Source organism: Gymnogyps californianus, chromosome 1 (genome assembly GCF_018139145.2).
Source record: "Gymnogyps californianus isolate 813 chromosome 1, ASM1813914v2, whole genome shotgun sequence".
NCBI lineage: Eukaryota > Metazoa > Chordata > Aves > Accipitriformes > Cathartidae > Gymnogyps > Gymnogyps californianus.
Window position 1 is genome coordinate 142,473,577 of NC_059471.1, and position 21,066 is coordinate 142,494,642.

Genomic DNA, 21,066 nt, shown 5'->3' on the forward strand with positions numbered 1-21,066 from the left:
TATTTTGTTTTTGAAGGAGAGTAATCTTTGCTAGAGGACAATATATCATACCAGATCCAACAGCCCGAGACAGATGAGACTGCTGCTGCTCCATGTCCAGACAGTAGTGAGGCTGAAGATGTATTCAGCAGGCACACGCACACAAAGCACACATATACACTACATATATATGTACATATACGTGGCTGGCCACACAGATCACCGGCAGACACTCAGAGCACCCACATGAACATAGGCAGTATCAACAGCCTCATCCTGCTCCCTTCTTTGGCTGGACAAGATGGAAGCCCACAAGTGAGAATATACAGACATATGTACAAGGTGGATCTCTCCAGCAGCTGGGCTTAGACACTCAGCCCAGTAGCTGCCCCTGGATCCCAGTCTCCCCAGTTGCTGGCACCTGGACACACAAGTCCCCAAGGCCGTAGCCCTGCTCCAGTTGCTGGTACAAACTGTCAAACACACGCACGCAGCTGGCCAGGACTTTCCATGTTCCGTAGCCGACCCCGATGTGCTCTCACCCTTAGAGACACAGAGGTGCTCTCATGCCCAGAGCCAGCCCTTAGGGACCCACCCACCCTCCTGGCTCCCAGGCCACTTCGCATGCTCACAGGCTGGTCCACTTGATCTTTGCTAGCCATCGCACACTTTCACACCCACACTCACTCCAGTTGCTGGCACCACGCGCACATGGGCCCCCTGACCGCGGTCTGACGCCAGTTGCTGTGTTCACACCCCGATACGCACACGTGCACACAGAATTGAATGCCCTCACCCAGGAGAGTCAGAAAGGAATTTAATAAGAAGAGAGACTGCGCTGATCAGGCACAAGGCACGGCCAGACAAGCGTACTGACCAGCAAGCTATTTACCTGCGTCTGGCCCTTGTTATCCCCTTACACCTCTATTTTCCCACTCTTGTTCCTCTCAAAATCACCTAAACCCCTCCCTTGCCCCACCTTTGGTTCCTTTGCTAAATATCTCATAATAAGTCCTGTGCAATTCCAAACTGTTCTTCCCCTGCATAATATGTCCCGCCCCTAGGCAGTGCCCCCCTTAGTCCGAAAGGTGATCTGGAGAGCTGCTTCTGGTGACCCTGGTGATGGGTTTCATGCCTGGACACTGGGACGGCCCTGGGAGGGGCCCAGACAAGGTGCTGGTTCCTCTGGAGTCCTTGATCCAGGATCCCGCCTGCCATTGTGCTCCTGCGCTCCTCTGGGCTTGGGCAGATGGGCCTTTGATGGGCTGATGGCCCCTGTGATGGGCCTGGGACTATCCTGGCAGGGTATATTTGGGCTCCCCCTCCTGCCATTGTCCCTCTGACCTTTTTGTGTGTGTGTCACATAACCTCACAACCTGAACATGGGCTGTGGTTTCTAATGGGGCCCTGTGGGCACTGTGGCAGCACGGAGAAGCCAGGATGCTTTTTTAAAGATGACCTAAAGGCGTAATTCAAGCATGCCAGCATGAAGGACAGTTCAGCATGCGGCTCTGCCATAGTACTGTCCTGAGGCTCGTGGTCTGTTGCCTTCCCTGTCAATGTCTTTTTCTTCTTTCCTCCCCTTCAGATCACAACGGTTGTCTTGGGAGAGCAGGCTCTGACGGGAGTGAGAATGCTCAGGATGCCCAACTGCCTGCTAAAACTGACCAGGGTGGTGCTGAGCCACAAGCTCAGAGCTCTGTTTATCCTCGCCTTTAAGTTCATGTTCTTTGTCTCCATCACGTTGTACTGGAGAATTGCGGAGGACCCTAAGAGCAGAGGCCAGGTCTACAGCTTGCCTGTTGAAATCCGCTGTGCTCACTCTGTGCCTTCTCCTCCCCGCGCCGTTGGTGGTGGGCCCCCTCCTTCCCCAGGGGATGTGTTTTTTGTGGAGACCTCGGAGCGAACTAACCCAAGTTACCTGTTCATGTGCTCTGTGGAGTCAACGGCCAGGACGCACCCTGGGACAAGGGTTGTGGTGCTCATGAAAGGCTTGGCAAACGGGAGTGCCTCGTTACCCAGCCACTGGGGCTTCTCGTTGCTGAGCTGCTTTCCCAACGTGGAATTCCGGCCCCTGGACTTGCCAGAGCTTTTCTCTGGAACACCTCTGGCAAAGTGGTACTTGCAGGCTCAGCAGCGCTGGGAGCCTTATTTCTTACCCGTCCTGTCTGACGCCTGCAGAATTGCCATCATGTGGAAATTTGGTGGCATCTACCTGGACACAGACTTCATTGTGCTTAAGAACTTAAAGAACCTCACCAATGTGCTTGGTACCCAGTCCAAGTATGTACTGAATGGGGCTTTTCTGTCCTTTAAGCCCAAGCACGAGTTCATGGAGCTTTGCATGCAGGACTTTGTGGAGAACTACAACAGCTGGATCTGGGGGCACCAGGGCCCACAGCTCCTAACGCGTGTCTTCAAGAAGTGGTGCTCCATCAGGAGTCTTCAGAGCAGTACAAGCTGCAAAGGAGTGAGTACTCTGCCACGTGAGGCTTTTTATCCCATTCGGTGGCAAGACTGGAAGAAATACTTTGAAGCGGTCAACTCCTCGGAGCTTCACCACCTCTTTAATAACACCTACGCGGTGCACGTATGGAACAAGAAGAGCCAAGGGACAAGGCTAGAGATCACGTCCCAGGCTTTGCTGGCTCAGCTGTATTCTCACTTCTGCCCTGCAACGTACGGTGTCATGAAGGACTCTGAAAGGCAGTGACTCAAGGGTCAGCCAAGAGAAGTTGCCTGGGAGCCCACAACTTTCCAGCTGTTCCATCATGAACGAACCTTCTTTTGCAGTGAGGTGGTGAGAGTTGAGGATAAAAGCCATTTGTGGGGTGTAGGTGGAGCCTGTAGCTTCAGCCGATGTCTGTGCAGCTCTTTGTCTTGACTTTAACTGCCTACCAGCAATATTTTGTTTCTCTGCAGGACCTTTCTTCTGCTCTGCTTGGTCAGGCAGAGAAATCTCAGGAGGGGAGCAAGTGCTGGGCCACTTGTGGCAGCCTCCATCAGCCTTTCAGAGGAGTAAGAATGGCTGTAAACCTGGAAGAGGTCTTTGTAGAAATGGGTATCTCATCGCCTGATTCTCAGGACTTCTGAAGTGCAGTCCTCAAAGCAACGAAAGGATGGGAGAGCAAAGAACAGGAACTGAGGAGGAAGTTAAGGATGTGCTAGAGGAGGTGTCCTGACAAAAATGTAGAAGAAAACAGAGAAGAAAGGGCTACAGCAATGTCTTTTTCTTTTCATTGCCTTCTCTTCTGAAGCCTTTAGTGGAGGAGACTTTCTCATGTCTGGTTTGAGCAGGGAGCAGGATGCTGCAGTCTCTGTTCGATGTCATAGATCTAAAGACATGGTAATTTGGTGCAAATTAGAACATGAGGATCTGAGACCAGCTCATCATTTACAAGGAGCTCTTGCGCAGCAATGATTTATTTTATAGTAGTGGCAAATTGACACCCTGGGATGAGCAGGAGAGCTCATCCAAATCACACCTTAAATTGCACCTGACACAGGAAGAGCTGAACTATCTTTTACACTGAGTTTGTCTCTGTGACCAAATGTCCATAACTGTGTCTAAGATGCACCAGAACTTTCAGCAGTTGGATGGATCCTAACGGAAAGGCATGATATTTCCAAGTATTTCCAAGGTTACAGAGAGCTTGGTAGGGAACCTGTACTGTCTAAATTCTAGTCCATTTATGAATCATTTATGGTGGACCTCTTCAAGTAGTCTGGAGTACTCCTGCAATTCACTGTCCAGGAGTACAAATCTCTCCTGGGAGGTCTTGAGGAGGGCAGTGGAAAGCTTTACTCTTCTCCCTGAGCATCTTCCTGAATTGCAGTGGAGAAAGTTAATGTATCTCTTGCAAGGTGCTGTTGTGCCTTTGACGGTTCCCACCACAGAGGCAAGTTTGTTGGACAAACTGTGGGAGAAAACTTGCTCCTTGCCTTGATGGCCAAAAGGACGTATTGATGCTCTTACAGTTCTTGTAGGAAAATAATGGAGAAAGAGCAGCGACAAACAAGAATAAGGTCAAGACCATCAGCATTGTTACATTGGGTCCCCACCACACTCTAAAGGGGATCACTGAGGCAGATAAGCTTGGCACTACGATAGGGTTAATGCAGATGAGCAGAGCATTGGCCATCCCCTCTCCTACACTACTAAAAGATTATCATCTCACTGTAAAATCTTTTCTGCCTCCAGTGTGCCTCGTCTTCTTATGGCTAGGAACAGCAGTGGGGTGGTCCAATGGCCCCTTCGATGACCGTGAGTCGGTCAGATCTTCAATGTCACCTGGCCCCAAAGTGACAGCTCTTTCACATGGTGCTTCCTGCGAGTCCTCTGAGTGTGACTTAAATGATTTCTAGATCTGCAGTTGTATGAGGCCTCTTCTGTTTCCCCAGTCAACCATAAGCAATGTGAGGTTTGCCCAGTTCAGCCAGGGCAATAGTCAAAAACGTCAAAAACTGTGCATGCAACTTTTCTGTGTTTGTCTCAGGTTTATTTGTCTCTGATGATAAAAATGAGAAAGACAAATTGCCCACCACTTTTACCAAACAGTTCCCTGTCCCTCAGGGAACATGGCTGTGGGAGCTTAAGGAGGGTGTGTACCTTTTGTGGTTTTTTTTGTTTTTGTTTTTTTTAATGCTGAGCTGTCCGGTGTTGATCGGAGACCAGTGCTGCTTTGACTGAAAGCTACCTGCCTGTGAGTTGGGCTGGGTGTAAAGTCTGTGCACAAGTGGAGTGAAGAAGGTGCTGGAAACACCCCTCCAGTGGCTGGCACCACATGCGTGTATGTATGTAGTGCTCTGCCTTTGTTCTGCCCAGCTTTATGGTATATCCTGGAGGCATTCACGACTTTGAATGTCTGCAGCTCTCCCAACACTAAACATCTTTAAGAACTAAGACTTTGTGGGGAAACAGCAGATCTTCCTGACTGTGTAAGCATTCTTCAACACACTAAGTGGTATAAATGGATGCTGTTTTCACTCCCTACTCTGTCACTACTCTGTGGGTTGTTTTCACTGCTTTCTTTAGAAGCAGCTGCAAAATTGTCAGCCCTGGCCTAGTGTGTGGTCAGTGAGGCATGGTTTCTGCTTCTACTGGTTCCTTCTGTTTTGGGCCCTTTGGGCTAAACAACAAAATTCTTAGTGAGCTGGGAAGCCCTACCAGAGATGGTAAAATGGTGGTTGGTGATCATAAAGGCGTAACAAGGGACTCCACTGTGGCAATACCATGAACTGATTATGGGAGTGTTTGGGACCCGCTGCAGTGAGTATCTGGCTTGATGTACCACTGCTTATTCTAGCAAAGTGCCTTTTTGGATAAGCGGAGTGTTTTTTTTGTTGTTGTTTTTCTTTGGTTTTTTTTCCCCTGTAGAGTCAATGTTCCGAGGTTTGATAAGGAGCGAATCAAATCAAAGCAGCCTTTGGCCTTTTTCCCTTTGTCTTGTGAAAGAAAAATAAATACAGTTTTTACTATTACTTCTCTCTGCCAAGATGTTCCATTTTGTTCTGCAAGGCGTTGGTGGTAGGTCTGAGCAATCTGTTAGTTATTATGTGGAAAAGCATTTTAAAGTTGTGTCCTGAAGTGACTCACTAAAATTAGGAGTGTGGAATGAACATGAGACAAGTTGAGCATAAGCACATGTGGAAAGAAGGCTCTGCGGACCATGACTACATGCCATCTTTGGGACTTGAGCAGAGGGAACAGAGGAAAGCACAGTGTGTGGTACTGATTCCTCAATCCAACCAGGTAACGCTCCATCATTCATGACCTGCAATCTATCTGAAGCAAGGCATTTTAGTCTCACTCCAAAGGTCTGGATGTTATGGAATAGAAAACTCCATGAGAAATTGTGTTGCTTTTTCCCTGGGTGATGGGCTACAGCCTCCCTTAGTAGTGACAGTGTCTGTGCTCTTGTAGACCTAGAAGTGGAAAGCTTGTGCTGCAGCCATTCATTTTCCCACCTGCCTTTCAGAGCCTCATCTAAAGACCCTGGAGTCCAGGGGAGCATTTTGAGAGGCTGTGAAAGGACTAGTGGGGTCTGGTGTGCAGAGGAGTTTTATTGTGACTCCTTGAGTCAAGAGCCAGGGAAACAGTTTTCTCTTGAGATGTAAAATAGTTGCCTGTGCTTTCTTCGTTGCTGATATGCAGTCGAACATGATGGGAAGTGGTGAGAAGGCACTAGCTGTTTCTTGCACTGTCTCCTTTGTCCTTGAACTTATGAAAGTTAGCTGGTACACAGGTGTGCAGTACATCAAGGAGAGAAGCCAAGGGTGGGGGTTGGAGATGCAGAATTGGACAGCGCAACAGAAGAGGAGTAAGGAAGGATCAGTAGGGTAATCCTGGACCTGGTCTCCAGGGAAGAGACTGAATGATGATTATTTTCTCTGTGCTGGCTGAGAGCTCTCCTATGCCAGGAGCTCTTGTGTTGGGGGGATCTAGGATGTGCAGGAACTAGTAATGCTCTGTAGGGCTCTTTTTTCCCCTGTTTTTCTCCTCCCTGTTTCTTCTTCCTCCTCCCAAAATGTGTAGTCCAGGAAGGCTGTGGTGCAAAGTAGGTTAAGAGCCCTTCTTGGGGGGAAAGGGCAGTTACCTGCCTTAATCTTATATATGTTGGGAGCTGAGGTCTGCCTAGGGCTGGTTTGTCCTTAGCAGGAGAGAAGAGGAAAAACAAAGCTCTCCGCATGCTCTGTTTAGATATGCCATTTGTGAACACTGGCACACTGGTCTTCCATATGTACTTCAGGTTCATCTCTCTCAAATATTTGTGACCATTCCCTGTGTGCACTTGGCTTGTGGTCTCTCGGGTATCTTCTTTGCAACCATGCCTGGAAGTCAGATGAATAGGCATAGTCCAGAAGAGAAGACTACAGGAGGAAGTCACTTCAGCTGCACCCTGCCATTACAGCTCAAGCTGAGATCTTGACCTTTAAATTTGTGTATAATGATGGAGCCATATAGCAGCTGCCATGGCTCTGCAGTATGTTGGTAGAGGTATGAGAAGTAAGAAAGTACTCTTCACAAAGTGGAATCTATGTCCAGGGGGAAAATTATGTAGGTGCGTAAAGTCTGGCAAGTTAAATATGAAAACACCATAAGGCTATAGAAAACATTGTTTGAAAAACAATTTCCAGAAGATATTAAAGCTACCAATGTTGTTATTCTTTTTTTCCAACTGCAGAAGGAACAGGAAGCCTGCTAGAGAGGCGGAAGGTCAGTAGGAGATGAGAGATTGAAAGGGAGTTCAGAGATCAGTTTGAAGCAAAGCAGAATAAATTTCTGCATCTGGCTACAGGTAAGAGGAACTTGGGGATGTTTCTCTACACTGTAATCCCTCCTTGTGGGGGATGCATGCCACAGTCTCTTGCGCATCACATGTCCATGGAATACATGTCAGGACTGAATGAACAGATAGATGATGGGACCTGATGGGATGCATCCATGAGTGCTGCGGGAGCTGGCTGATGTCATTGTGAGACTGCTCTTTGTTATGCTTGAAAGGTCATAGAGATTGGGGGAAGTGGAAGGAAGCAAAAGTCACTCCTATCTTGCTTATCTTCAAGACATGCAAGGAAGAGGATCCAGGGAACTACAGGCCAGTCAGTGTCACCTTGAACCCTTGGAAGCAAAGGGTGATGGAGCAAATCCTCCTGGAAGTCATCTGCAAACATATTAAGGACAAGAAGGTGATTAGGAGTAGCCGGCATGAATTTACAAAGGGGCAATCATGGCTGGCCAAACTGGTCACCTTCTATGATGAAATAACCAGCTCAGTGGACAGGGGAAGAGAATTGGATATTGTTTATTGTGACTTTAGTAAGGCTTTTGACAGTCTCCATAACAGCCTCGTAGACATACTGATGAAATGTGGACTACATAAACATAGTGAGGTGGATTGAAAACTGGCTGAACTTCTGGACTTGAAGGATTGTGATGAGTGACACAAAGTCCAGGTGGAGAGCAGTAACTAGTGGTACACTCCAAGGACCTGTGCTGGGGCCAGTACTGTTTAATGTCTTTATTAATGACCTTGATGATGATGGGATGGAGTGCAACCTCGACAAGTTTGCAGATGATGCACAACTGGGAGGAGTGGTTGATACACAAGGTGGTTGAGCTGCCTCTCAGAGCAACCTCAACAAGCTGGAGAAATGAGCCAACAGGAATCTCATGAAGCTCAACAAAGAGAGAAGCAACTGGTGAGGGGTAACTCCATGCACCTGTGGACAAGAAGTTGACCAGGAGCCAGCAGTGTGCCCTTGTGGCAAAGAAGGCCAACAGCCTGCTGGGCTGCGTTATGTAGAGCATTGCCTGCGAGGTCAAGGAAAGCAATCCTTCCCCTCTACTCAGCACTGGTGAGACACATCTGGAGTGCTGTGCCCGGTTCTGGGCTCCCCAGTTGGCTCAGGGGTTAGTGCTTGCATGCTCTGTTCTGGTGCACCGCTGCGCTGTCTCAGCTTGCTCAGCAAGCAACTTACATTGTGGCTGTAGCTAACAGCACTGGTAACATTAGAAGAACGCTTTTCTTATGAATTCATATGCCACCATTCTCAAATAGCACTGTCACTGGGTGCAAGCTAGTCCTGTCAAAGGGTTACTGTCTGAGAAAATAACAGCTCCTGCTAGTGTTTTTTTACAATTGATGAAGCTACTGAGCAAGCTCACTTAACTGTAATTGAGCATGCCTGGTTTTTTGGAAGCTGTTACAGCTCTATCTTAATTCATTCAACAAATTTCCTACTCTGTCTAAGTGTAATAGCATTACGGACCATTTTCCGCTGATCTTAGACTACTGCTTATTGTATTTAGGGAGACTGAGCCTGAATTGAAGCTTAATGATGTTGCCATGACTGGCTATGTGATTTTCTGTTTGTGGCCATTACTTATGTACCTCATTGGTTCTCTCTGTTGCAAATAACAGAGTCTGTATATTTTTTTCTGGATAACTCCAGTGAGATGCTATCACATCTATGGCCACTTTCTGTACAGTGATTGGGGAATCAACAGCTATAAAAACTGCCATATCATTTCTCCCCACAATCTGTTTATTTTTTGCAGAAACTTGCTAATATCATCCTCCGACTCTTTGCTGTGCCTTGCTTTTAATTCTTTGTACCCCACAGAGTGTCTATCCAGCACTGCATTACACCTATATGAGTGGGTATTTTCACTGTTCTTTCTTTTATTTCAGGAGAAAACTTAGTTTAAAAAACATGTAAGTGAAATTGGATATTGCAGGATTCACTCTGGAAAGGTGAAGTTGTGATTAAGCACAAAAGATGCAGCTAAGAGACAGGTGCCTTAAGTGTCCTCTGTCTATAGCTGCAGTATCTTATGGCTCGGTCTAATATACCCATTACAATTACAATACTCTCACCTCAAATATTCACACATGCTTGGTCTGCCATTCTCTCTAGGGTCAGAAGGAGGAGCTGTAAAGCTGTTGCTAAAATGCTAGATACTAATTCCCCTAAACACTAGGGGAATTAGCTGGTGGATTCATCCCTGTTTGGCACCACTCTGCTGTTCCATGCCTAACAGACTGATTAGTCACCCACTGAATGTTGGTATTTTCAAATCTTACCTCTTCTATGCTTGTTGGTAATGTAAATCTGGAGAAAATGGAGATCTTCAGCTGTTGTCTGGTGGGTCCCCAAAATACTCTTATCAGGCTGCTTGTGATCAGTGATACTGTTCAAGACCCCTAGCAGCTACCTGGGTATGCAGCAGGACTTTGCTGGACCTTTTTCCTCTCTGTTTTTGTTACTGAATTTGTAGCAAATTTACACACCCCCTCCAGTGTTTTTCTGTTCATATGTCCACACGCTTACTTGAAGGGACATCACTAAACTCAAGAGTACTTGATTCGTTCTCCTAAAGACAACTGGGACTGGTGCAATCACTTCTTCCAAGGCTGACCAGAGCTGTGTTGCCGTGTTTCTACTTGATGTACCATAAAAGTAGCTTTTGAATAGCAGAATGGCATAAGGTAGTTGAGGTTGCACTAAAATTATGCAACAAAGACAAGCAATGATAAGACAAAGAAAGAAGGGAAGGTATACCACAGCGTACTTTCATTTAGCCTGTGAAGCTAGATTTGGATGTTCATGACATATTCTGGCCAATCTCAGCTGTACCAGATTCTCCAGCCCAGCCCCAGTCTCCAGTGCCTCTAGCACTGGGTCCCATGCTAAGAGCTGCAACTCTCTCCTTTGCTTCCCCAGCAGTGCCTTCCTTAAACCCAGAAGGCTGTTTTTAATGCACAGAACTGCAGGAATGATAGTTGAATTGGCCATGAGAGGGAGCTATTGCTTTAAAATATTGGTTATGAAAGGGACCGTCCAAAGCATCTTGCTCAGTTTAAGATACAAAACCCATCTCTAACCAGTCTCTCTTGTAAATCTGCACTTAAGCATGTTCTGAGGGACATCAAAGAATTACATTCTCAATCCGTTTTAGTTAATAATAGAGGTAGATATAGGTTATGTTTCTCTTACAGGTTCCCTTCTTCAAGGATTGTCACGGTTTAGGCCCAGCCGGCCACAAAGCAGCAGGCAGCCGCTCGCTCACTCCTCCCCCCCGGCAGGATGGGGAGGAGAAAATACAACGAAAGGCTCCTGAGTCGAGACAAGGACAGGGAGGGATCCCTCACCGGTTATGGTCACAGGCAAAACAGACTCGACTTGGGGAAAAAGCAATCAATTTAATTTGTTACCAATCAAATCAGAGTAGCATAATGAGAAATAGAACCAGATCTTAAAAACACACCTTCCCCCCACCCCTCCCTTCTTCCTGGGCTCAGCGTTGCTCCCGAGTTCTCTACCTCCTCCCCTCCCAGCGGTGCAGGGGGATGGGAATGGGGGTTGCGGTCAGTTCATCACAGGTTGTTTCTGCTGCTCCTTCCTCCTCAGGGGGAGGACTCCTCACACTCTTCCCCTGCTCCAGCGTGGGGTCCCTCCCACCGGGGTCAGCCCTCCATGAGCTTCTCCAATGCGCGTCCTTTCCATGGGTTGCAGTCCTCCATGAACTGCTCCAGCGTGGGCTTTCCCACGGAATCATGGCCTTCTCCAGGCCCAGCCACCTGCTATGGTGTGGGGTCCTCCACGGGCTGCAGGGGAATCTCTGCTCCACCGTGAACCTCCATGGGCTGCAGGGGGACAGCCTGCCGCTCACCAAGGGCTGCAGGGGAATCTCTGCTCCGGCGCACCTCCTCCCTCTCCTTCTTCACTGACCTCGGTGTCTGCGTGGTTCTCTCTCTCACATTCCACTCCTCTCTCCACTGCAGGTTTTGGGGTTTTTTAAGCAGTCTTTTTCCCCTTCTTAAATATGCTGTCCCAGAGGCTCTACCACCGTCGCTGACTGGCTTGGCCTTGGCCAGCGGCGGGTCTGACTTGGAGCTGGGGAAGCTTCTAGCAGCTTCTCACAGGAGCCACCCCTGTAGCCCCTCCCCTGCTACACAACCCCCCACCACACAAACCCAACATAGGGATGAATGTAAGAGCCATCTTGTGTTTTCTGTCACTGCTGGGTGAGATTGAGCAAGTGTGGGGACCAAGAAGCCAACACAAGGAACGCACAAAAAAGGAGGGCAGTGGGAAGGCTTTAAGGACAGAGAATTCACCTCATCTCCTCTGAACACAGAGCCACTTGGTTTGGGTGGTCTTCCCAACAACTCTAGGGATGTGCACTAGGTGCAGGTAGGCTCACAGGACAGGCGCTGGTTATTTTCCTTTTAAGACTGGTTCAAAGAGCTCACAAGACTGGAAGGAAGAGTTTCTCCCTCTACCTGGGGTTATGTCAGCTCAATACTGTTAGTAATTGCAGTTCCTCTTTCTACACTGTGGGAGCACTCAATCACAATTCCAGTTTTTCTAGGGGTCCTCTTGTTTGGGAGTATTGTGAATTGATCAAATATTCAAATTCTAAATTGACTCTTATTCCTGTTTTCTACAGCCTCAGCAGCTGCCTGCTCAGCAGTTCAGCTTCTCTCCTCCCCACAGCCTAGGAGCTGGGTTTGTTGCTTCACTGCACTCCACAGGCAGGCCAGCTTAGGAGAGAGCAGCCTGGTTGTCAAGACAAAGACTGTATTTAACAGCAAGCATGAGCTCCGGCAGCCAAAGTCACAGGCACCCAGGGGATCACCCTTCCCAGTCCCTTTGGGCAGGCGATCCGTGAGTGCCTGAGTATCAGGGATCATTTGGCTTCTCTTTTGCTGTTTTATTCTTGCAACATTTTAGGCAAAACAGAATCCTTAGTCTGTGCCTCTGTTTCTATTACTCTCTGTTCTCCCTCTTCTCCCCTTTTGCTCGGCAGATGTATTTGCAAATAGCTAGATGATCCTTTTGCACCTTCTTTCCTGTAAGTTTCTGCTTATTTGCAGGTCTGTCTAGCTTCATAGGTTAAATCTGCTAATTGCCTACGCATAAGCTATATCAATTAAATCACAGAAGGAAAACAAAAGAAAGTCCTTATTCGCATCCTTAGTTTATATTCTACTTTGCAACCATTTGTACTTCTGCAATATTGTCCTGGTTTCAGCTGGGATAGAGTTAATTTTCTTCCTAGTAGCTGGTATGGTGTTATGTTTTGGATTTAGTATGAGAATAATGTTGATAACACACTGATGGTTTTAGTTGTTGCTAAGTAGTGTTTATACTAAGTCAAGGATTTTTCAGCTTCTCATGCCCAGCCAGCAAGAAGGCTGGAGGGGCACAAGAAGCTGGGAGGGGACACCGCCAGGACAGCTGACCCAAACTGGCCAAAGGGATGTTCCATACCATATGATGTCATGCCCAGTATATAAACTGGGGGGAGTTGGCTGGGGCGGGGTGGGGATCGCTGCTCGGGAACTAACTGGGCATCGGTCAGCGAGTGGTGAGCAACGGCATTGTGCATCACTTGTTTTGTATATTCTAATCCTTTTAGTACTATTATTGTCATTTTATTATTATCACTATCATTATTTTCTTCCTTTCTGTCCTATTAAACTGTCTTTATCTCAACCCATGAGTTGTTGGGGTTTTTTTTCCTGATTCTCTCCCCCATCCCACTGGGCGGGGGGAGTGAGCGGGCAGCTGTGTGGTCCTTAGTTGTGGGCTGGGGTTAAACCACAACAAATATATACAGCCACAGTCTTCCTGTAAACATCCGATCGCCTCTGGCTAAGATAGTTGTTTATACTGGTTATACTAAGCTTTAGACCTGGAGGTTTGAGCCCTTCTACAGAAGTCATAATCTGAGAATTATACAGTTCTAATGTAATTATTTAAAAGCAATTCTAATTGCTTTCAGTGTGAACTGAGAACGTAACGTTTCATTCTCTGACATCGCTAAATGCATGCCCTTAAAGAATTTGTACAGCTTATTTCTTGCCACTTATTATCACTACTTGAAGTGTCACAAAGATCTGATGATGTTCTATAACAATACCACTCAAAAGTGTACATTTTTTCCTATTAGGAATGATTTGCCAGGTTTCAGGGACTTCTGAGTATCTACTGTTACAATTTGAAAAGCAGAGGATTGCAGGAACTGGTGATGCTTGTTTGGCTTCATGTAAGTTGGCTTCATGTACAATTCATGTTGTGCCATCACCCAGTCATCCAATTATCATCCAGTTTTGGTTGTTTCCTTTTTTTGCTGTCTGTGGTTTTGCTACCAAGGGAAGTATCAGTGAAGCACATTTACGGTCACGTAGGGCAGGAAACTCCTTTGCTCAGTGCAGGGTGCTACAGTACCCCTTAGGGGCACCAAGAGTAGATGCGAGCATGTGCTGATCCAGCAGCATCAGATTGGTTGAAATCCTTGCGTGGCGGAGTTACAAGATCATCTATGGTAGCAGCCCTATGTCTGTTCCCTTTGTACTATGTTTTATCCTTTTTGTGCTTGGAACAAGGGAAACTTGCTATCATTTAATGTCAGCCTTTACCTTATGCAGTAACGTGTCTCTGTATGTTTTACAATTTCTGTTTGGACTGGGTTTTTTGTTTTGTTTTTTTTCTCTTTGCATATTTCCAGCACCGCATTGGTTAGGTAGGCTTTTAAGTTTAGCAAACAAGGTCGTGAAAATTATACACAGTATTTTGCAAATCATGTATTGTCAGAAAATATGCATTAACAGGTTTCTTGCTCTGTTGAAGAAATTCTTGTGGGATGTGCATATCTAACCAGTCCTTGTCACACTCTCAGAGGGTCTCAGCATCTGCCTGTTTCTGCATTCATATGAGAAGGAAAAGCATTACCTTCCTTTCATTGGAGTATTGAACACATTGTGGAAGAACAGGGGCAGGCATGTCCACATGAGCAGAAGGACCAGTGACCACGTCCAGGAGTAGGACCAGTGTCCCCAGTGACATCTTATTATTGTCACTGGGGACCAAGTCAATGGCTTATGCAGGGTCATTCATCTAACCCTAATGCAGATTACACAAGCAGATAAGTGACTGCAGGCATCACTGCCTGTAATGGGAACACAGGTGCCTATACCACGGACTTCTGAAGTTAGGTGAGATAAAGCCGACTGTGGCTTCTAGAAAACCTGGGCAGAGCCAATGCAGTGATAGACTTGAGGAGAGAAGTACCTGGGCTGACCAGCTGGAAAGCATCTTGGCAGAAAAGGACCTGATGGTCCTGTGGACAACAAGTTGACCAGGAGCCAGCAGTGTGCCCTTGTGGCAAAGAAGGCCAACAGCCTGCTGGGCTGCATTATGTAGAGCATTGCCTGCAAGGTCAAGGGAAGCAATCCTTCCCTGCTACGCAGCCCTGGTAAGACACATCTGGAGTGCTGGTTCTGGGCTCCTCAGTCAAAAGCGAGACATGGACATACTGGAGCAAGTCCAGCGAAGGGCCACTAAGATGAGAAAGGGACTGGAGCACATGCTGTATGAAGAGAGGCTGAGAGAGCTCTCATCATTCTTCCTGGAGAAGAGCAGGCTCGGGGGGGGGGGGGCGTCTTGTCAAAGTGTATAAATACCTGATTGAAGATGGGTGGGGTAAAGAAGACAAGCCAGACTCTTCACTGTGGAATCCAGTGACAGGATGAGACACAATGGGCACAAATTGAAATACGGGAAATTAGAATGGAAGAAATGGTGGTGAAACACTGGAACAGGTTGCCCAGTGCTTTCCCCAGTGTTGGTATCTTAAGAGTCCATCCGTGGTGCTGCAGTGCTTGGAAGGATTTGGGGAGGGGAGAGGGGTCTGGGAAGCTACAGAGCAATAGGCATTTGGTGCAGGCAACTGAGTAGAAACTGCACTAAACCCTAAACTTAGTGGCTGTATGGATAAAGATCGTATTTTATGAACGCGTCAACGTGACTTCTCTAAGGGAAGGTCAGCTGCCATTGAGCACAGGAACTCTATCACAAACTGAGGGACACCTGAATTTGGCAAAGTCATTCAATGAAGTATCTGGCATAAGAGGGAGTATTCCCAAATGAATGATTAAATTAATTGGTCGAAAGAGTGTGTGTTCGAAGGAGCATTTAAAACTGAAGTCTTGGGGTGGGAGGAGGCAGCTCTATGAAACCCTCAGCTCAGTTCTCATGGCAGCCACCCAAGCAGCATAAGCACTGGGAATTCTTAACAAAGGAGTAGAAAACAAAACAGCAACTGGTTTCCTGCCACAGTATAAACCTTAATGTGTAGCGATAATGCGGTTTCAATTTCCTTCCTTTTTTTTTTTTCTGCTTCATTTCTAATTAGATGGGTTCTTCACAGCACAGCTGCCTGACCCTTACATCCGCCACTGTTTTAGCTGAACGTATGATGTCACATCCTCCTCCATCTGCTTGTTTTCTCCATGTTTTCAGACTCCATCTTTGACCATTTCTTTTCAGAAAAAGGAAGCGCCAGACCATAGAGTTACAGGTGCTCTCAGAGACACTAACCTCTTGAAAATCTTGTCCAGCTGAGCAGTGACTTCTGTGGTGTCTTGAAAGCAGGGACAGGTGAGTAGTATTTGTAGTTTCTGTGCAATGGCACTTGCGATTTTGGAGGAAGGTAGAGAGCTAGATTTCCTGTGTTTGTTTTGTGAAATAAATGGACTGGCTAACGCAGCACCTAAAATGTCCTCTTATCCGCTACAAAAGCAGAAATGTATTTCTAAACATATAGGAGTGCGATTGTAGTAGAAGTTCCTCCTCTTATTAAAAATATGCACGTAACCTTGAAGCTTGCTCACTGTTAGATTAGAGCAGTGCTTTCCTGCCTTCTCTACAGCAAAGGCTCTGTCCCTTCAAGCCTGTACCTGCTTTCTTTTCTACAGCTTACCAAGCTAAAAATGATTTACAGGATTCAACTGGCTGTGGTGTGGAGGGAGGGGGAAATAGGTATGTAAAAAGCAGTGTGGGGTTTTTTTGCTGCCTGTAACACTCACAGCACATGCTGGCATTTCTCTGCAGGGGAAGAAAATGTTCTGGGAATCCAGAGCTGATGATTTGTGCATTGGCTGCCTCTCCTCTGTCCCCCAGGTGCCTAGTGGAGAGTGGTGGCTCCGTGCTGTTGCATTTGGAAACCTCCCAGTGCGGCTGACAAGTAATTTTCTGGCTACATGGAGAGTTTACTATGTGACCCAGTCGCAGTAACCAGGGGTGAATGACAAATGGGATTGTGCCAGCTGGGTTCTCTGTCCTGTTCCCTGTCTGTTTGGTTACAGCTGTTTGATTAAAGCTTTTGCTGTTTCCTGAAGCTCTCTGTTCTGGAGCATGGGGATTTGGATTTGGAGATGGAGCAGAAGGAGGCAGGCAGAATCATAGAATCATTTAGGTTGGAAAAGACCTTTAAGATCATCGGGTCCAACCGTAAACCTAACACTGCCAAGTCCACCACTAAACCATGTCCCTAAGTGCCACTGCCAAGTCCACCACTAAACCATGTCCCTAAGTGTCATGTCTACAAGTCTTTTAAATACCTCCAGGGATGGTGACTCAACCACTTCCCTGGGCAGCCTGTTCCAATGCTTGACAACCCTTTCAGTGAATAATTTTTTCCTACTATCCCATGTAAAGCTCCCCTGGCACAACTTGACGCTGTTTCCTCTCATCCTAAATGCCACAATCCTCCTTGCTCCTTCTTCATGTGCTTTTACGCACTCACCTTTGGGGCCCCAGTGGTGGGCCCAGGATGTGCTGATTCTGCTGTCCTTTACTTTAAGGGGAGGCAAGGGCAGAAATGCTGATGCTAATGCTGAGAATGTAGTTAGAATGACTTCTCTTTTTCTTGCTGCCTTGTTAATAATCTCTTCCTCTCCATCCCTCCCTTTTGCAGGAGGAAGAGAGGAAGTAAGGACAGGGTGGAGGGGGGTTTGCATATCTATCACCAGGTGATTCCACTGGCAGAGCTGAGCAGGTTATAGCCAGCATGGCCTTTGCGTCCTGGGTTGGTGACAGTTGGGTTAGCCAGCACCATCTACCAGAGGAGGGAGAAGTGAGGACTTGGCAGGGGAGCAGGGTTGGGAAGCAGCCTTGAAGCTCTCTTTACCTAGGCAGTTCTTGTCCTTATCATCTGCATCTGCCTCCAAAGCTGCCTTGGATCAATTCCCCTCCCACTATCCATCCATTCTCCTATGCTACAGTGCCATGAAAAATGAGTCAGGCTCTCTGTTGGGCCGGGTTGTTGATTTCGAAAGGCAGCAAATGCTGGTTCAACAGCCTGGGAGACTGACGTCTCTCAATAGGAACTGATGACAGCACTGGGGTTTTAGTATTGTGTTTGGCTTTGGGGAAGGACAGGTTGTGTATTAGGAGAAAAAACTCTCATCATGAGAAAAAGCTCTTATCAGGGCAGCAGTTCCACACAATGTCTGTTGACAGAGCTCCAGGAATATTCATAAGGAGCATTCCTATTTCCTTGTCCTAGGGTTTTTTGCATGTATGTCTCATGTCCAGAATGACCTGAAATTCCAGAAGATGATAGATAAGGTCTCTAATGCTGTTCCCAGAGTTTGTTGTGCACCACTGTGAAGGTATGCCATTTGTGTCAAATGCTGTATATCCTTCCAAGAGGCAAGCACAACTTACATGGACAATATACATAGACAGAACTGAGGATCAGTCTTGGTTTGTGATATAGAGAATGGAGAGGCTTGTCCTAATTTTGTGTTTGAAAGAGAGGGATCCAAAAATGGGGAGTAGTTTCTGATGTGGGATCTGAAGGCCCTGTGACAATACGGAGGAGGCAGGAGACTGTTTCAGAAATGACCAAGAGGCATAATTTAAGCATGCGGCCCTGAGGTGAAGGAAGGAGAGTTCTGCTCTGCCGTGGCACTGTCCCAAGGCTCGTGGTCTGCTGCCTTGCCTGTCAGTGTCTTTTTCTTCTTTCCTCCCCTTCAGATCACAACAATTGTCTTGGGAGAGCAGGCTCTGACGGGAGCAAGACTGCCCAGGATGTCCAACTGCCTGCTAAAGCTGACCACAGTGCTGCTCAGCCACAGGCTCAGGGCTCCGTTTATCATCGCTGCTTCATTTGTGTTCTTTGCCTCTGTCATGTTCTACTGGAGAACTGGGGAGGATGCTGAGGGCCAGCTCTACAGCTTGCCTACACAAAGCAGGTATGAATGGTTTTTGCCTTACCTTCCCCATCCCACTGCCAGTGGGCCCCCTCCTCCACCAGGGGATGTGTTTTTTGTGGAGACCTCGGAGCGAACTAACCCAAGTTACCTGTTCACGTGCTCCGTGGAGTCAACGGCCAGGACGCACCCTGGGACAAGGGTTGTGGTGCTCATGAAAGGCTTGGCAAACGGGAGTGCCTCGTTACCCAGCCACTGGGGCTTCTCGTTGCTGAGCCGCTTTCCCAACGTGGAATTCCGGCCCCTGGACTTGCCAGAGCTTTTCTCTGGAACACCTCTGGCAAAGTGGTACTTGCAGGCTCAGCAGCGCTGGGAGCCTTATTTCTTACCCGTCCTGTCTGACGCCTGCAGAATTGCCATCATGTGGAAATTTGGTGGCATCTACCTGGACACAGACTTCATTGTGCTTAAGAACTTAAAGAACCTCACCAATGCCCTCGGTAGACAGTCTCAGGATGTACTGAATGGGGCTTTTCTGTCCTTTAAGCCCAAGCACGAGTTCATGGAGCTTTGCATGCAGGACTTTGTGGAGAACTACAACGGCTGGATCTGGGCGCACCAGGGCCCAGAGCTCCTAACACGTGTCTTCAAGAAGTGGTGCTCCATCAGTAATATCCAGAACGCTATGAGCTGCAAAGGCATGAGTGTTCTTTCCCCAGAAGCCTTTTATCCCATTCAGTGGCAAGACTGGAAGAAATTATTTGAAGCAATCAGCTCCTCAGAGCTTCACAAGCTCCTTAAGAACACCTACGCGGTGCACGTATGGAACAAAATGAGCCACGGGACAAGGCTAGAGATCACGTCCCAGGCTTTGCTGGCTCAGCTGTATTCTCACTTCTGCCCTATCACATATGCGAAGATGAAGAAGGACTCTGAAGAGCAGTCAAGGCCTGCAATGTGACCTGTGGGCCCTTGGCTGCAGGGAAGTTCCCCAACCTGAAGGAAACAGAGTGCCTTTCACCTTCCACAGAATTGGTTTCTAGCACACGGAGCAGGTATTGTGTGTGACAGCTCAGTGATTTTGTACCATTTCCAATATCTGCCTCAGATCCTACATGCTTCATATATACACCAGAACCTGAGTTCAGACTCTCTTGTTGTCCTTCAGTAGCCCTCGATGCTGCAGGGGAGGGTGGACTTGTTCATAGGTGCCTATCAATTGCTCTTCTATTGCTGTTCTCTCAATTGCTCCTCCTGTGTATCAGGCCTGGAAAGCTTTTCGTGTAGTTTCAACAGCTGTAGGAACCCTTGGCTTGCTCTCTGTAATGTTTCTAAGTATGTAAATAAATGCCAGCCAGTGCTATAGGACACGGTTTACTGGAGCTTAGGACCAAATTCCCCAGGTGGTAAAGATTCTTACGGCTCGTGAAGTATATGGGGAGTATATGAAAATTGCTTTAAGAAACGGAAAACATTTTAAATCCCTGCATGGCTCAGTGTAAAGTTTTTCTTGCGTTCCAAAGCTACTTTATTTCAAATGATCTTTTCTACTGTTTTAAATTCCATAGCAATAGGCTGACTTTTCTGGTCCTCTTCAGGAAAACAAATAGACAAAAGCAGTTCTTTTACCAGTGTGAGTAAAGATCCTTCCTTTGTTGAAGAAATTCTTGTGGGATGTGCATATCTAACCAGTCCTTGTCACTCTCTCAGAGGGTCTCAGCATCTGCCTGTTTCTGCATTCATATGAGAAGGAAAAGCATTACCTTCCTTTCATTGGAGTATTGAACACATTGTGGAAGAACAGGGGCAGGCATGTCCACATGAGCAGAAGGACCAGTGACCACGTCCAGGAGTAGGACCAGTGTCCCCAGTGACATCTATTATTGTCACTGGGGACCTAGTCAATGGATTATGCAGGGTCATTCATCTAACCCTAATGCAGATTACACAAGCAGATAAGTGACTGCAGGCATCACTGCCTGTAATGGGAACACAGGTGCCTATACCACGGACTTCTGAAGTTAGGTGAGATAAAGCCGACTGTGGCTTCTAGAAAACCTGGGCAAAGTCGATGCAGTGATAGACCTGGTGTTGATCTGATGGCCAGTCTCACATCTAAATGTGTTTCCTGTGTGTCCAGGGCACTGTAATTGTACGAATGCATTTGAAATTAACCTCTTATGACATGAAGAGAGGAGAAAAAAAAATGTACTGTGGTTCTGCTTGTGCCAAATTAAAATTCCTGTCTGGAAGGCTAAGTGTAAGCAATGTGTGGTTATTGCTCTTTCAGCTATGCTCTTTCAGCTAACAAGTAAGAGAAATATGTGTATCAATTTTCATATGGCCTTTTCCTAAATTCCATTATCTGCTGAAAAGTACAGTGTTATGCATGAAGGAAGGCTGATGTAAGTTTGATCCAGCCTTAATATGAGCAGCAGTATGTTTCAAGGTTTGTCAAACACTAAGCCACGGCACACTATTGATTAAACACTCCATTGCAGACTAAAAGCAAGTGAGTCATCAATTTTTACTTGAAATGAGCTGTATAAAACAACACATCAAGTTACTCTGCCATCCA

At 47.0% G+C, this 21,066-nt stretch overlaps 2 protein-coding genes across 2 annotated transcripts; both read left to right on the forward strand.

Annotated features, from left to right (window-relative positions):
- Positions 1–1,538: 1,538 nt before the first annotated feature.
- LOC127029397 (lactosylceramide 4-alpha-galactosyltransferase-like) lies at positions 1,539–18,375 on the forward strand. The gene is given in 5 exon segments (XM_050915003.1): positions 1,539–1,556; positions 1,559–5,731; positions 7,164–7,277; positions 15,820–15,930; positions 18,313–18,375. Coding segments are annotated over 2 exon segments (1,152 nt in total). The 3' UTR covers positions 2,693–5,731; positions 7,164–7,277; positions 15,820–15,930; positions 18,313–18,375.
- On the forward strand, positions 18,202–21,008 carry LOC127029399 (lactosylceramide 4-alpha-galactosyltransferase-like). The gene has a single exon (XM_050915006.1). It carries the CDS (start codon positions 18,367–18,369, stop codon positions 19,447–19,449), a length of 1,083 nt encoding a protein of 360 aa, XP_050770963.1. The 5' UTR covers positions 18,202–18,366; the 3' UTR covers positions 19,450–21,008.
- The last annotated feature ends 58 nt before the right edge of the window (positions 21,009–21,066 follow it).

Excerpts from the sequence above, each read along its gene's own strand:
- LOC127029399 (XM_050915006.1), top strand. The coding sequence starts at position 18,367 with ATGTCCAACTGCCTGCTAAAGCTGACCACAGTGCTGCTCAGCCACAGG.